The sequence below is a fragment of the Strix uralensis genome, chromosome 3, assembly GCF_047716275.1.
Source record: "Strix uralensis isolate ZFMK-TIS-50842 chromosome 3, bStrUra1, whole genome shotgun sequence".
In the NCBI taxonomy this organism is placed as follows: domain Eukaryota; kingdom Metazoa; phylum Chordata; class Aves; order Strigiformes; family Strigidae; genus Strix; species Strix uralensis.
This window is the reverse complement of record NC_133974.1, coordinates 24978704-24996411: the sequence shown is the minus strand read 5'-3', so window position 1 is coordinate 24996411 and position 17708 is coordinate 24978704. Positions and strand designations below refer to the sequence as shown.

The window sequence follows — 17708 nt, the reverse complement described above, 5'->3', positions numbered from 1 at the left end:
GGTTGCCCAAAGCCCCATCCAACCTGGCCTTGAACATTTCCAGGGATGGAGCAGCCACACCTTCTCTGGGTAACCTGTTCCAGTGTCTCACCACCCTCACAAGGAAGAATTTCTTCTTTATATCTAATCTAAATGTACCCTCTTTCAGTTTAACACCGTTACCCCTCATCCTGTTGCTGCACTCCCTGATAAAGAGTCCCTCCCCATCTTTTCCTGTAGGCTCTCTTTAAGTACTGGAAAGTCACTATAAGGTCTCCCCAGAGCCTTCTATTCTCCAGGCTGAACAACCCCAACTCTCTCAGCCTGTCCTTATCAGGTAGGTGCTCCAGCCCCCTGATCTTCTTCGTGGCCCTCCTCTGGACCCACTTGAGCAGGTCCACGTCCTTCTTATGTTGGGGGCCCCCAGAGCTGAACACAGGACTACAGGTGGGGTCTCATGAGAGCAGAATAGAGGGAGAGGATCACCTCCCTCGACCTGCAGGCCACACTTCTCTTGATGCAGCCCAGGATGCGGTTGGCTTTCTGGGCTGTGAGCGCACATTGCTAGCTCATAGTCAGTTTTCCATTCACTAATACCCTCAAGTCCTTCTCTGCAGGGCTGCTCTCAATCCACTCATCGTCCAGTCTGTATGTGTGCTTGGGATTGCCCCTGACCCATGTACAGGACCTTGCACTTGGCCTTCATGAGGTTTGCACAGGCCCATGTCTCATGCCTGTCAAGGTCCCTCTGGATGGCATCCCTTCCCTCAAGCATGTTGACTGCACCACAAAGTTTGGTGTTATCAGCAAACTTGCTGAGAGTGCACCTGATCACACTGTCCATGTCATCGACAAAGATGTTAAACAGCACTGTTCCCAGTACCAACCCCTGAGGAATGCCACTCATGAGTACTCTCCATTTGGACATTGAACTGCTGACACAACCGTCCAGCCAATTCCATCCGTCAAATTCGTGTCTCTCCAATTTAAAGACAAAGATGATGCATGGGACAGTGTCAAATATTTTGCACAAGTCCAGGTAGATAATGTCAATTGCTCTTCCCTTACTGATCAATGCTGTCACACTGTTGCAGAAGGCCACTAAATTTGTCAGGCATGATTTGCCCTTATTAAAGCCCTGACCACTGTCACCAATCAGCTCCTTATTTTCCATGTGGCCTAGCATAGTTTCCAGGAGGATCCGCTCCATGATCTTGCCAGGCACAGAGGTGAGACTGACTGGCCTGTAGTTCCCTGGGTCTTGTTTTGTTCCTTTTATAAATGGGGTTATACTTCCACTTTTATAGTCAGTGGGATCTTCACCGGACTGCCATGACTTCTCAAATGTGGTGGATAGTGCCTTAGCCACTTCATCTGTCGGTTCCCTCAGGACCCACATATGCATCTGATCAGATCCTATGGACTTCAGGTTCCTTAGATGGTCTCTCCTACAGTGGGCAGTTCTTCATTCTCCCAGTCCCCACCTTTGCCTTTTGCATCTTGGGCAGGTGCCTGGAGCACTTGTCAGTGAAGACTGAGGCAAAAAAGTCGTTGAGTACTTCAGCCTTCTCCATACCTGGGTAACCTCTCCCTTTTCTTTCTGGAGAGGGCCCATATTTTGTCTAGTCTTCCTTTTATCACTGACATGCTGATAGTAGATTTTCTTGTTGCCCTTGACGTCCCTGGCCAGATTTAATTCTGTCAGGGCTTTGGCCTTCCTAATCTGATACCTGGCTACCTGTCCTTGCTTCCATCCTCTGTAGGCTTCATTTTTGTGTTTCAGATTGTCAAGGAGCTCCTTGTTGATCCATGCAGGCCTTCTGGTGTTCTTACCTGACTTCAGGTTGGGATACTCTTTATTGGGATACATCACTCATGAGCTTGGAGGAGGTGATCTTTGAATATCAACCAGCTTTCTTGGGACCCTATTCCCTCCAGGGCTTTATCCCATGTCACTCTACCAAGCAGATTCCTGAAGAGGCCAAAGTCTGCTCTCCTGAAGTCCAGGGTAGCAAGCTTGCTATGTGCCCTCCTTGGATGCCTGAGGATCTTGAAATCCACCATTTCATGGTCACTGCAGCCAAGGCTGCCATTGAACTTCACACTCCTCACCAGCCCCTCCTTGCTGGTAAGAAGAATGTCCAACATAGCACGTCTCTTCATTGGTTCCTCTATCAGTTGAATAAGGTAGTTATCATCAGTGCATTCCTAGAACTTCCTGGATTGCTTATGCCCTGCTGTGTTGTCCCTCCAACAGATTTCAGAGTGGTTGAAGTCCCCCATGAGGACGAGGGATTGTGAACGTGAAGCTGCTCCTATCTGTCTATAGAGGGCCTCATCTGCTTGGTCTTCCTGGTTGGGTGGCCTGTCACAGACCCTCACTATAACACCTCCTGTTCCTTGCCTTCCCTTTAATCCTGACCCATAAGCTCTTGGTCGGTTACTTATCCATCCCCAGGTGGATCTCCTAAAGAACCTGTATCTTTTCATTCCAACACTTAAGTCAAAGGTGAAATCCCACCAAGTCTCCATGATGCCAATAAGATCATAGCCCTGCAGTCATGTGCAGTCTCTAGCTTCTCCTGTTTATTCCCCATGCTATGTGTGTTTGTATAGAAGCATTTAAGTTGGGCCCCTGATGAAGCTGACTCTCTGGCTGGAACTCCTCTGTGTTGCTCTTCAGGTGCTCTCCTACTGTGGTGTGATCCCTCTTGAGGCTCTGGGCATCTATTGCTGGCACTGGCATCAAGCTGGTAGGAGTGGGATGGATTAAGGTTCCCCTCCTGTGGCAACTTCAGTTTAAAGCCCCCTTCACCAGCTTGGCAAGCCTATGACTGAAGATGCTCTTCCCCTTCTCTGACAGATGGACCCCATCAGCCCCTAGTTGACCAGGTTTCTCAAAGTGAGTCCCATGGTCTAAGTAGCCGAACCCCTGGCTGTGGCCCCAGTCCCGTAACCAACTGTTGATTTGCCAGGTTCAACTGGCCCTTTCAGTCTCCTTCCCTTTCACCAGGAGGATTGATGAAAAAACTACCTGCGCTCCAGAGTGCCTTACCACTGCTTCCAGGGCTCTCATCCAATATCAAATACATGAATGAGTTTAGGGAATGAGTTTAGGATCAACTCATCCAATATAAAATACATAATGGAGAGCAGTTACTGAAGTAATGAAATTATATTAGTTACACTGAATGGAAAAACATTTATATTTATATATCCATTTTAGCATATTTTGAAAATCTTACAGTAGCAACTACAAATGAAAAGACATTATAAAGTATTACAGGATAGACTTTTTTCAGCACATTATAGTAGGTACCTGATGTACTTAAAAATTCCCATTCTATCTGCCGTAGATACTATTTTTGTGTCATTTAAATTAGTTTTTCAGAACAGTTATGTCTGAAAATACAAAAAAATGTGTCTTCGTATTGGTATTTTCCTTAGCTGTTGTGACTAAAAATAAACAGTTCTGGGAGATTAACATGTGCATGTAAAGTGACAATTGCACTGGCAAGTAATAAATATTTCATAATAAGACAGATAGTTACTGAACATTGGTTTATACATCTGCTTTTTGGTATGTATCTTGTTAGATCTTAATCCGGTACTAAGGACTCATAATAACTGAAAGTAAAAGAAAAAAAAAAAGGCAACTACTTTTTAGATATGCAATTTCTAAATTTTATTGAAGAAATTAAAATTTTCCCTATATAGGACACTAGAGAATTTGTTAAGGGATTAATATGAACACAGTAAAGTATCTGCAGTTTTCGGAATGTTAACAAAAATGACCATCTAGATAATGGCAGTAAAACCCCTATAACTTCATGCTCCTAAACAGCATACTATGTGTGCTGCAAGATCTGTATTTTATCATTGCAGCTATTAATAATTACGCTCAACTAGGAAGAATTTTTAAAGTAGAATTTTATCTCTGAAGTGCTCAATTACTATACATTGTTAGCAACAAAAAAGCCCCCAATTTAGTTTTATATTTTTTTCAGTCGTGAGCTTGTTTTAAATTTTCATTTCCCTTCAGGAGAGCTGCCATATTAACTTTAGGACCCTACACTTATCTAACCTGGCTCTGGATGGAAGAACTCCTTGAAAGCTATGGAAGAGTGGCTTGCAGTACTCAGGGTCTGGGTTGAATATTGCCATATTGAACAATAAAATCTAATTGATTGCTGTGTCCTAGAACTTAATGTTCCACTTTTGCTGGACAATGAAAACCGTTAATCAGAATAAACCTAGACATATAAGGAATTATTGTTCTTTTATTCATCAGCCTGAGAGCAGTAATAATCTTCCAGAGAAAGAATATTCTATCCAGAGTGCCATGGAATATTGTCCCTATGATGTTTGTCAAATACCAGAGCAATAATCAAGAAAAATATTTGCTAACACTGCTGAATCAATAAACCAAGATGTTCTTAATAATGGGCTTTTCCAAACACCAATTAAAAAAAAAAATCTTGCCTTTGGCTTTAACCTCCAACCAAACACAAAGTATGTTCAAGTATGATATCCAGTGTGAGGTACAATCAAATACAAAAAAGAGGCTGGAGACTTCTGGGCACAAAATTAGAATAATTAGAGAGAAAGTGTGAAGAAGGTTGTCATCAGAGAATAAAGTTATGAGTTATGTCATGTACCATGAGCTGGATTATAAAAGCATTTATATGCCTTGGATGACACTCAAGTGTTGATATTTACTGATCTGGTCACCCTAGTTCTTGTGTTTCTAAGGTGAGATTCATCTCAAACTAATGTGGAAGTCTAAAATACCTCAGATGATACGCACTCCCAAAATACTTACTCCTCTCCATTGACTATACAGGGAGCCTAGCCCAGACAGAGACCACTGCACTGCCAACAGCTGAAATTAATAAGATGAAGCCCATCTTTTTTTCCTCATTTCACCAGGCCAAACTGCTTCTGAGCATGCATGTAAACTTCTGCTCAGACAACATGAGAAACTTAAACTATATCATTTTTTGAAAAAGATATTAAATTTATACTTAAATTTCCATTTTAAGTTATCTATGACTTTGTCACTTAAAACTTTATTTGTTTAATGAAAAAAATATAACATGAAATAATTTTACATTAAATTTTAATAATTTAGTTTTAAATATATCAGTCATCAACATGTTTCAGTGTAACAGTTAAGAAGTGCCATGAGAAGGGAATGAAGAGAGTGAGGAACATTTTACCAAACTTTGAAAATATTCTCTAATAATTTCATCAAATTTTCAAAACTCTTTATTACAGGCAAGGTAGTCTTCTTGCTTTTCTCTTTTTAATCATTCCATATGAAACATATATCCAAAGTATTTACTGGGCAATGTTTGTTTATAATACAATGAAGTTAGTAATGAGCTTAATGATTGTAATAACTTTACAGTGGCTCCATATAACACGATGATAAAACATAGTATTTTATTTAATGTTTAACTATTTCATGTATACCCATGAATTCTGAGTTTCATTCAAGCTGTTTTCTTAGGCCCAGATTGACAAAACTATTTTGATGTAGAATTCTGCGGCAAACGCCTTGTGGTCCCCCAGGACTTAAGGTGTTTGTCAGATTTTTCCTGTACAGCAAGAGCTTTCTGGATTAGTCATCAGCTTTCCTGAGTCACCTGAAAGAAGCTCTGTCAGTCTCATTCAGCTTCCCAGAGACATACCTTGTTATCCTGAACAATTGTCGGAAGACTATCTAGGGGTGCTTAGTAAGCTAAAACTTTCTAAGGTGCTCCTATGTCTTTGTAGCATTAGAGTGAAAAAGGAGCTCATCCAAAAACTTATCCACTTGTTTGAGTTAATTCTTATCTCAAGCAATATTAAGGTAAAATGCAAATGAAAGTATTTGTTCACAACATCCAGAATAAACGACGATTTACACATGGTTATGGAAACAGGTGAAGAAAGGAGAGAAAAATCACGCTTGATCTAATTACTTTAAATGAGAAAATGAGAAACATCTCACTCCTACCTTTTGAAATGTGTAAATCCTCCTTTAAATGATCTATCCTTTCTTTCAGTCAAAGCTGTTAAAATAATTTTAAGTAGGATTTTGTTGTTCCTTGTTTTGTTAACAACCAGATGAAGAAAATAAGATTATAAATGAGAATCATTTTTTTCTGATGTAGTTTGTATGTCCAAATGGGAAAAAAAAAATTCTATTAAGAATTTCTCTTTTTCAGTATGTCAGTCTTACTCCATTACAGAAAGAAAAGGGATTTAGACATGACTCTAAATAGACTTCTCCAGCATCAGTAATTCTTAACATGATGGGTTTCCTAGTAATCTAGGATATGTAATGAAACTCTGAAATTGCATAGTGCAATGAAAAAGGCATCTATGTTGCTACATTGATTCATTTCAGAGATACAAAACATCATTTTTGGATTTTGTTCTTTACCTCTGATAATACGTACTATGTCTACTCTAGCATTGGTAAACCTAACCTCACAAAAGTCATTCCTTAGCTGAAGATTTCTGATATTGTTCAGTTTGGGTTTTGTTTCAAATAATCAACATTTTTGAAAAGGACAAACTTTATTTCTTGTAGTTCTCCAAAGTTACTCTGAAAGAAAAAGAAAAAGGCTAACTCTGAAACTTGGAGTATGGTAATACAAAAAAAAAAAAAAAAAGACATCTGGTAGATTAAGACATGAATTTACATGATATCAGGTACTATGTGGTAACTACTTGAGCACATTCATATTAACAAATGGTGTGGTGCAGTGATAGACTATGGTATGACCCAATGTGGTCCACAGGCCTGTTGTCTATATTAGAAATATTATTTGTGTGCACTCTTTCTTCACAATATCCATAGCTATTGCAAGCTGGTTAGTCTGCATTCAGTTGTATTTAAACTTTGTTAGTAAATATGAGTAGGACTTAATTTACACAAAAACAGTTCTAGCAAGATAGTTATGTACCAATAATTTACCATCCAAGCTTAACATTAACTACTGCCCATAACCCTTATTTATTTTCTTCACACATGAGATTTGGTTTCCTGTGAGGTAACTGACACAGCAGGGAGTCAGATAATGAAATTTTGTCATAATTGAATATGCTTATTTTTTGCTGAATGATTTGACACATGTGTGCATACATACATGCTCACACACACTCACAAGATTGTTTTACTTCTTTAATTCACTGAAGAGTAGTTTGGAGATACAAGTTTTGACCATAAAATGGATAGCTGTAATGGGAAAAATCCCACATTTCTCCCAGGCTAGTTGTTACTTAACTAGTAGTAAATTAGGATTAGATGACAGTGAGTCACTGTTGTCAAATACACTGTAAACAGTACAGCAATATATTTGGGCTATTTTTTTTTTTTTTTTTTTCACTTTTATGTTGTGTACACTTGAATTTTTCCACCATTTTTAATACATTCTTTTTTGCTTTTCCAGGTTGACTGGTATGAATCTACCTTCTCCTGTTATCAGCAGTAAGAACTGGTTACGACTTCATTTTACATCTGACAGCAACCACCGACGAAAGGGTTTTAATGCTCAGTTCCAAGGTAAGAAATGTATAGAAGTGCAGCAAAAAAAGAACTTTACCTTTAAGCGTGATTAAAAGTGGTGGTGAAATTTGCAATTTCTGTTTAAATATCAGGGATGTAGTAAAGAGCTGAGTCATACTACTACTGCTCTCACACTGTGTAGCATTTACCCTTGTGTGATCAGGCATCTCTAGGGATTTAGTTTTGGAAAAGGTATCTGTGCTTCACGTTGTAGTTTGCTCTAAGTATGTATTTGTTTGCTCACTTTCTCTATAATAAATTGCTTTGCATTCAGTCTGATCTTTGCTTTAAAAACATGCCTGGAATGAAAACCTGCAGAAAGTCAATTCCACACAAAGTCATGCCCCTATCTAAACATTGTCTTCCTTCATTACTCAAAATCTAACTCTTATGCAAAAGCTAGATTCATTGTTTGGAAATTTAACTCATCCCTAGCATAGCAAAAATCGTATTTCTCTCCTGCATAGATTTACATAAACAACTTTAAAAGAAGACAAGAGGATGTCAGTGTTGCTGTCAGTTGCTGCTTATGTTCACCTAGATACTCATTAAAATGCAGTTTTTTAGAATGGAATCTTTATTGATTTTTGTACTTCATAAATCATTACTCAAGATCAAAGAGACATTAGTTATACTGAAAATGGAAGACCTTATTTATTTATCTGTGTTTTTAAATTCTGTGCTTACATAAGCTGTTTCAACCATTTTACCCACACACCATCAAATGAGTTTAGACTATGAGTTTAGACCTTCCTTTTTTCCTGAAACTGCAGGGCCAGTATCACTTTAGAAATTACAAATACACTGCAACAACTGTATGTTTCTGTTGACTATGACATACATGTGCAGTGGATATAAAAGCATTTAATATACATAGTTCTTTTTAAAAAGCTTTTGACAATTTTAGTAAAAATGAAATCTGTGAAATTCCATTTTATTTTGGCAACTCAAGACGAGTATGTATTCTGTGAACCTTTGTACTTGTAACTTATTTCTACAAAGTTTAATGAGCACGTATATGTAATACCACTATTGGTGACTATGAATTTAAATGCACTGCTTATGTTAACTCTGTCTTAAGACTATTAACAGGAGATCATGAAAACAATGTGGATCATCTTGATGATGCACCAGAAAACTAGGAATCTAAAGAACAGCAAAGGAAAGTTTGGAATAGTGTAACCAACACTGGTTACAACCAACACTTTTTGTTCTTTTTCAATATATCTTATCTCTAGCCATATACTCACTATGGAATTAAAGATTAAGGGAAATGTCTGGGGAGATCATTATTTTAGATATATATCTGTTACTCTGCATAATACATCAGATATTGGGTGTAAGGGTAAACTTGACTGATGTAGAATACGGCACGTGAATGACAAGTGGAAGTATCTTATTACAATTCAAACTCTTACAATTATGGAAATTTCCTTTCTTAACTTAAATCATCCTTTTAAAATGAAGGTTTGTACAATTTACTGTATTAAATACAAAGATATCTAAATTACATGAGCCACAGCTATCTTATCAGAGTCGATAGCAATTAAATTCCTATGTTAGTGATATAAACATTATAAACTGTGTTAAAACCTAGGAGACAGTCTTTCAACACACATAGGATCAAAATTCAGAGTGATATCAAAATGTGGTTAATCTAACAGCTTCATTAATTCTTTTTTATTACACAGCATTAGTAATTCTTTCTATTACATGTGTATTTGAGAACTAAGCAGTAATCCGGGTTTTTATTTTAAGCAGAAGTAACAATGATGTTTACAGCTAGATAAGCCTCCTAGTACCACAAATCACAGAACAGCAGATGTTGGAAGGGACCTTTGGAGCTCATGTAGTCCAGTGCCCTCCTCAAAGAAGGGTCACTAGAGCTACCCAGGACTATGTCCAGATGGGTTTGAATACATCCAAGGTCAGGGACTCCACGACCTATCTGGGAAATTTGTGCCGGTGTTTACCCTCACAGTAAAAAGGCTTTCACTTATTTTTAAGTGAAACTGCCTGCATTTCCATTTGTGCTTAGTGCTTTATGTCTTGATATCACTGTGAAGAGTATTGCTCCATCTTCTTACTTCCTTGCTTCAGGTGCAAAGCATTTGACACTGTCCTACCTGACATCCTTGTTTCTAAGTTGGAGAGACATGGAGTTGTCAGATGGACCACTCAGTGGGTAAGGAATTGGCTTGATGGTTGCACTTAAAGAGTTGTGGCCAGCAGCTTGATGTCCAAGTGAAGAGCAGTGACCAGTGGCATTCCTCAGGGGTCAGTGTTGGGACCGGTGCTATTTAACATCTTTGTTGAAGACATGGACAGTGAGATTGAGTGCACCCTCAGCAAGTTTTCTGACGACACTGTCGTGGATGAAAGTATTAATACTGTAATGATTTAGCAGTAAATCAAGATTTATTAATGACTAGCAGCACTTCATCATTAACCAGTTTAAAGATTTACAAAAATAATTCAGTAAAATATGTTAAAATTAAAATAGCGACTTAACTACAGATTCGAAGATGATAAGATTCACACTACTTACTATTCGGTACCTTAAATCAATACATATATACATGCGCATTCACAAACACAAGACACACAAACATACAAACAGATTAAAGTATTTGGATCCAGTAAAATAAATATGTACACACACTCGTGAAAATAACTGCGCATACCTAAACACATTGGTAGGTGGAGAGAGTGAGTGGGTTAAAGACAAGCTAGCTCATAGTTAAAATTTCCTTCTTCCTGAGTTTAGAGTAAATACTCACAATGCATTGGCATTCCTCAATGGGAGATAAATGAGACTTGAGAGGGTTGACTTTGCCCTGGCCTTGTGTCAGCTCTAATGGCAGATGATACCTTAAGGTTTTTTGGTACCTGAGAGGCATCTCAACTCAGGGGAGATGCTGGTCACAGGCCTGCTGAGATCCAGGAGACATCAAAGGGTCTCACTTAGGCTTGCTGTTTATAGGGTCCAAGATAACTGACTTTCATCAGGTACTTTTCCACTCTGGGCATATCAAGTGATGAAATATTCTGGTGCTTTCCACTAGTTGTGCAGGCCCAGAACTTGCTGAATGTACAGTTCTGTTACCGCCCTCCCTCAGCCACGCCCCAGGTATATATGTACCAGGCTGTCAGGAGGTGATGCATTGTTACTACCACTCCCAAGTAACAGGGAGGGCAGGAGCCAGGCACATCAAGGCAGTGCCTTAACGTTCTGGTCCACTGCCATTTTCAATCCATACCGCCCTAGGTTGGTTGGCATGTGGCCCAGGAGCAGGGCTGGAGTCACACCAAGCACCAAATAGCATAGCAAAGAGAGCAGGGGGAGGAATTGCACCACCACAGACACCAAGCTGTGTGGTGCAGTGAACATGCTGAAGGGACGGGATGCCATCCAGAGTGACCTTGACAGGCTTGAGAGATAAGCGTGTGCAAACCTCATGAAGTTCAACAAGGCCAAGTGCAAGGCCCTGTACATGGGTCAGGGCAATCCCAAGCACACATACAGGCTGGACAATGAGTGGATTGAGAGCAGCCCTGGAGACAAGGACTTGAGGGTATTAGTGAATGGAAAACTGACTATGAGCCAAAAATGTGCACTCGCAACCCAGACAGCCAACCATATCCTGGGCTGCATCAAGAGAAGTGTGACCACCAGGTCAAGGGAGGTGATTCTCCCCCTCTACTCCGCTCTCGTGAGACCCCACCTGCAGTGCTGTGTCCAGCTCTGGGGACCCCAACATAAGAAGGACATGGACCTGCTCAAGTGGGTCCAGAGGAGGCCATGAAGATGATCAGGGGACTGGAGCACCTCCCTGATGAGGACAGGCTGAGAGAGTTGGGGTTGTTCAGCCTAGAGAAGAGAAGGCTCTGGAGAGACCTTATAGCGGCCTTCCAGTATCTAAAGGGGGCCTACAGGAAAGCGGGGAGGGACTCTTTATCAGGGACTGTAGTGACAGGATGAGGGGTAACGGTGTTAAAGAGGGTACATTTAGATTAGATATAAGGAAAAAATTCTTCCCTGTGAGGGTGGTGAGGCACTGGAACAGGTTGCCTGGAGAAGTTGTGGCTGCCCCGTCCCTGGAAGTTTTCAAGGCCAGGTTGGATGGGGCTTTGGGCAACCTGATCTAGTGGAATGTGTCCGTGCCCATGGCAGAAGTTGTTGGTACTAGATGATCTTTAAGGTTCCTTCTGACCCAAACCATTCTATGATTCTATGATTCTTTACACCCTCTCATCTCATCTGGTATGAATACACACCAATAAGATTCCTACCCCTAGCCTTCTCTCCTCCAGGATAAAATACCCCAGTGCTCTCAGCCTCTGCTCTATGTTTTTGTTTTCAGAAGCTTATTTCTACTAAAATTCAACAACTGTGATAGATATTTCCATCTGAGGTGCTTTTCTCAAGTAAAATAATTATTTGAACCTATCATTAAATACATGATCTTGTTTTCTGGCTCAAAACCCTGGCAGTGATAGGATGCCTCTAATGTCTGATTTTATTCAGTTGCAATTCTTATATTTGTCCTCCTGGCAAATCCTGTAGTATAGGCTATATGACTCTGAGAAACATTTTCCTCATGGGCAACTATTCCCAGTAATTTAGACAGACTATCCCAGAATGCCCACATATAGTTGGGATTGATATGTAGTTGAAGTATTATGTATTTGAGACAGTTATAGTAAATACATAGACTTTCCAAAGTAACCATTAAACTCTCACTTTACTAATAGACAAGTACACATCACCAGGCTGACCAAATCTGAAGAAGTTTTTTGATTCTTCTGTTTTCCCAGGGTTCTAGATCTTGGGCAACATCCTCAGGGCAATCAGGACTCCACTTTCCTACATTACTTAGACTTTTTCTTCTTGCTTAGAAGGAAGAGTCCTTTAAAATCAGTCCGTTCTGTCTTTTCATGATTGTTTGCATGGTTCACTCATAAAGTGATTTTTTTTGTGTGTGTGGTAAAGCTATATAATTATGCCACACAAGAATAATAGTCTCCATTGTTTTGGAGGAATAGAGAAGTCAGTGATTTTGATTATAGACCTTAGATATTAAATGAAAGCAGCCAATTACACCTTGCTGGATAGTAAGTTCTTGTATTCTAGAGTCCTTATAGCTCATAGATTTTTTTTTAATACCTGTCAGGTATAAATCTTATTGACAAACAAATTACAAAAACATATTCCTCAAAAAGTGGTAGCTTGTGCATTTGCAGACTGCATCATAAGGACTGTGGTGGGTTGACCTTGGCTGGATGCCAGGTGCCTATTAAGGTGTTCTATCACTCCCTCTCCTCAGCTAGACAGGGAAGAGAAAATATAATAAAAATCTCATGGGATGAAATAAGGGCAGGGAGAGATCACTCACTGATTACCATCATGGTCAAACCAGACTTGGCTTGGGGAAATTAATTTAATTTATTGTCAATCAAATCAGAGTAGGGTAATGAGAAATAAACTCAAATCTTAAAACACCCTCCCCCCACTCCCTTCTTTGTGGGCTCAACTTCACTCCCGAATTCTCTACCTCCTCTGCTTGAGTGGAGCAGAGGGATGGGGAATGCGCATTGTGGTCAGTTCATCAGATGTTGTCTCTGATGCTCCTTCCTCCTCACACTCTTCCCCTGCTCCAGCGTGGGGTCCCTCCCATGGGAGACAGTCCTCCACGAACTTCTTCAGTGTGGGTCCTTCTCACAGGCTGCAGTCCTTCAGGAACAGACTGCTCCAGTGTGGGTCCCCCACAGGTCACAAGTCCTGCCAGCAAACCTGCTCCAGCGTGGGCTCCTCTCTCCATGGGGCCACAGGTCCTGCCAGGAGCCTGCTCCAGTGTGGGCTTCCCACGGGGTCACAGCCTCCTTCAGGGCACATCCACCTGCTCCAGCGTGGGGTCCTCCCCGGGATGCAGGTGGAGATCTGCTCCACTGTGGACATCCATGGACTGAGGGGGCACAGCTGCCTCACCATGGTCTTCATCACAGGCTGCAGGGGAATTTCTGCTCCGCGGTGCCTGGAGCACCTCCTCTCCCTCCTTCTTCACTGACCTTGGTGTCTGCAGAATTGTTTCTCTCACGTATTCTCACTTCTCTCTCCCAGCTGCTGTTGTGCAGCACTTTTTTTCCCTTCTTAAATATGTTATCACAGAAGTGCTATCACCATCGCTGATGGACTTGGCCTTGGCCAGCGGTGGGTCCATCTTGGAGCCAGCTGGCATTGGCTCTGTCGGTCATGGGGGAAGCTTCTAGGAGCTTCTCACAGAAGCCACCCCTGTAGCCCCCCCCTATCAAAACCTTCATGCAAACCAAATACACAAATATATTTTGATACTTTGATAATTTTAATATCAATTTATTTATTTAGATCTCATACATCTCTTGTGGTTTCACTGGGAATTAGGTTAAGAAGGACCGGGATTCCTCAGTCCTGGAAGTCACTACAGGTAATGATCTCTCCCCATGGTGTATCATGCAACAGTTATTCAATGTTTCCCTTTGCCATGCAGATAGCAGCTGCTTCTGGCCCTACTCAGTCTGTTTGGGCAAATGCAAAAGAATGCTTATTTAATATGTGCCTCAGACCTCTGATTTCATTAGTATAAAAGCTTCTTTTGAATTTTTTGTATTTTGAAAAGTGTTTTTGTAATACTAAATTTAATCGCTTTTATGGTGGAAAAAGCATATAATAATGAATTATAAACTTAATGAACTAAAGTTATAAACTGATGAACAGCGGAACTATGGAGATTTAATTCAGTTTTAGACAGCTAAAGACTGATTGAAGCAGATGAAATTGGCGTTTTTTGCTATACTACTTTGGCCTGTCTTTACAAGTGAGATGTAATCTTGAGACTTTGTTTTGCTTCCAAAAAGTATCATCATTGAGCTAATTGAAAATTAAATAGTACCTATTGTTACTTTCTCTTTTGAGACTCTAAATTCTTCTCTCGTTCAAAACAAGTCACTTGGCTCCTACAGAGCGAAAATTGCTTCATTTTTTGAAGTTAATCAGATTTACCTTAAAATAGTCCCAAATATTATTTAATAACAGTAACATATAGCCAATCCTATTGCTATTTCATTTTTATATCTTGTCATGAGATTGTGTGAGTTACCAAAAAAACCCAACCAAAAAAGCCCCAAGCAATCCACACCAAGAGAAAAAAAAAAAAAACAAACAGAAGAACCCCTGAAAGAAGCAGCACACACTGTTGAATAGTGGAACCCAGCAGCCCTGTGCACCCAGATGCAGCCAGAAACTCTAGTGCTGTATTACCAGCAGGCAGACACACAGAGAGCACAGGTAAACACCATACTTGGATGATATTCTATTCACATCTGGCCACACCAACTAACACTGACAGACACACTCTGTACTCATATGAATACAGACAGCACCAATGGCCTCATCCTGTTTCTCTTCTCTGGCTCTCCTCTCTGGTATGGAGATCTGTTAGTGGCAAATAAATACATGGACTATGTGGGTCCCCCCATCAGCTGGGCTGAGACACTCAGTCTTCCCTATAGCTGCCCCTGGATCCGTCTCACCAGCTGTTGGCACCAGGGCATGAGGCCCTGAGGCTGCAGTCCCACTGCAGTTGCTGGTACTCAGACCTACATGTGAACACACACAAACACACACACACAAGTGGGTCTCAGTGAACCCCCAGGCCTGATGGTCTTCCCAGCAGTTGGCTGGGTCTGTCTGGCCCCTCCAGTAGCCACCTTCTCCAGGTGCCTCACCCTCTGAGACACACACGCTCTCCTGCCCCCATCCCAGGCTACTTCACCTCTTCACCAAGCCTGGATCTTTGGGAGATTTCACATGCTCATTTGTGCACCCACACTCACTCAAGGTGCTGCACCACAGACACACAGCCCTCCAGCCCATGGTCTGACTCCAGGTGCTGCGCTCAGGCCCCCATAAACACACATGAACAGAAAATAGAGTCCCTCACACAGGAAAAGTTTCCTCTCCATTACTTCTATATTTTTGCATATCTATTCCTCCACAAACTCCCTGAATTCATAATTTTCCCTGATGTTGCTTCCTCCCATAAATACTCCATAATTAGCCTCTGCAATCCAAAAATGCTCTTCTCCTGTACCCCACGATGAGCTCCATACTCCTGGGCCAGGACCCCGTCAGTCTGTGAGGTGGCTGGAGAGCTCCTGGTGTGGGGTGGCCCCCAGCCCCTGAGACAACCCTGGGGAGGCTCAGGTAGAAGTTGTGTCTCTACATTGGATTTTGTGGTTTCCTCGCTTGCCCAGGACCCTCTGGCTTTTTCTGGGCTTGTGGAGATGGACCTGTGATGGGCTGAGGGCACCTGTGATGGTCCTGGGAGGAGCCAGGGCAAGGTGGTATTTGTCTCTCCCATCTACCATCATCTCCCTGTGCTCCTTTGTGTGCACAGGTGAGCTTCTTATTGCCTAACCTAACATGTCTAGCAATGTCACTGGCTTTTCAAAGGCAAGTCAATATGGGAGCCAGCACTGCACACCTCTTTAAGCAACAACAGGATAAGAGACTTTGTTTTCCTTTTCCTATTAAGAATTCAGATTATCAGACTTTTTCTACAGTTAGCATACACATACTTTAATTATTCTTTTCAACTCATATCAAATTTACATCATATTTATTATTATGTAATCATAGCTACATTATTGCTGCAACTTGTCCTTTTCCCGTCAGCTAAAACCAATACTAGCAAACAGCCAATTTAATTCTTTTCTTTGTTTGCTTTTTGAACAGACAAACAGAATTATTGTAATTTAATTCATTAAAATATTGGAACTACCAGTTAGATTTAAAACTATGCATAGTTCATTTGTTCAGCAAATTTTTCAAATCTTTCTAAATTGCATTTTTGAAGTACTTAGTGCCCCAAATTTTAACATATTGAAGAAAACAAGCTCATGAAAATAAAAAATGAAAGCAGTGTATTAGAATTCTACACTTGAATGCATTAACTAAATATAGTTTTAAAATGCTTGGTAAGCTGAATGTATAAGTAAAACAATGCAGTATAAAAGGTATACCTAACTGATGGTTGTTTGGATTTCCCCTTGATTCATATTTATTGTCCCATCTTCCATCAGGCCAGACTAGGAGGTTAAAGAAAATTTTTAAATTTTAAAAATGAACAGGTATAGAGTGAAGGATTTGGGGTTTTTTACCCTTTCTTTTTTCCCCTCATTACTTTCTTTTTATTTTTGATCTTTCGATGTTAATTTCATCAATAAAAATAGTTATGCCTGAACTTCCCAGTCAATCTGTGGAATTTTTTTTATACTTTCACAGTTTCTAGACAGAAGAAGACCTGGTTTAAATGGCCCTGAAAACCACCAGAACAAATTACAGTGCAGTGACATGCTTTGCCTTGTCTGCTTCATGTCTGCCATATCAGCAACGTTGGTCTCATGAAAATCAACACTCCTAGTGGATATAATTGGACTCAGTTCTTGTTCTGCCTTGTTCTGTGATGGCATTGCCATAGGGGAAAAGATGTTACATTCACTCAGTTGTGAACTTTTTTTTTCAACCCTCTGCCCTTGCCTAAGCTGATATACAAAGACTCTGCATATATTCGGTGCAAGTTGTAGAGTATATGATTTGTCTTACATCAGTGCTTCATAAATGCATAAATTCCCCAGACGTGAAGTAGCATTAAGAGTCTCACTATGAGATGAAAACCTAGCGCTTCCCAGCAACAAAATTCACCAATATACACAGAATGACTCAAAAGGTGTGATAATGAATCCTCTCCTTTTGCATATTTACATCACGTTTACCATGCTTGTTTAGCTTTCACTTATTTCCAGAACAATAGAAGAAGGTTTTTTTTAGTATCTTTGGGTTTCATTTTAAGAGAAATAATCACAATATTTTTTTCTATGCTAACTAAAACTAATCTTTTATTTCAAAATTCCTAGAAAGAGAATAAAATAAGAAAGATTCCAAAGCGCAATTTGATTAATGGGTGTGTTTCACTTTTACAGTAAGAATCAGATCTCTGTTGTAGAGTGTTACAAATTAAGTATGCTATTTTTGGCAAGTTAACAGAGAGTTTCAAGGAAGTATTAGGTATTTTGATCATTATGTACCAGAAGTTACCTATCTGCTGTGTTTGACTACCGTGAATAATTCAGT

General features: G+C 40.3%; 1 protein-coding gene across 1 annotated transcript in view; it reads left to right on the top strand.

The window, feature by feature from the left end:
- Positions 1–17708, top strand: part of CSMD1 (CUB and Sushi multiple domains 1) — a 1283073-nt gene that overhangs the window by 749467 nt on the left and 515898 nt on the right. Inside the window, exon 6 of the mRNA XM_074861694.1 lies at positions 7422–7534. Within this exon, the coding sequence (XP_074717795.1) occupies positions 7422–7534 (113 nt within the window). The remainder of the gene's footprint in view (positions 1–7421; positions 7535–17708) is intronic.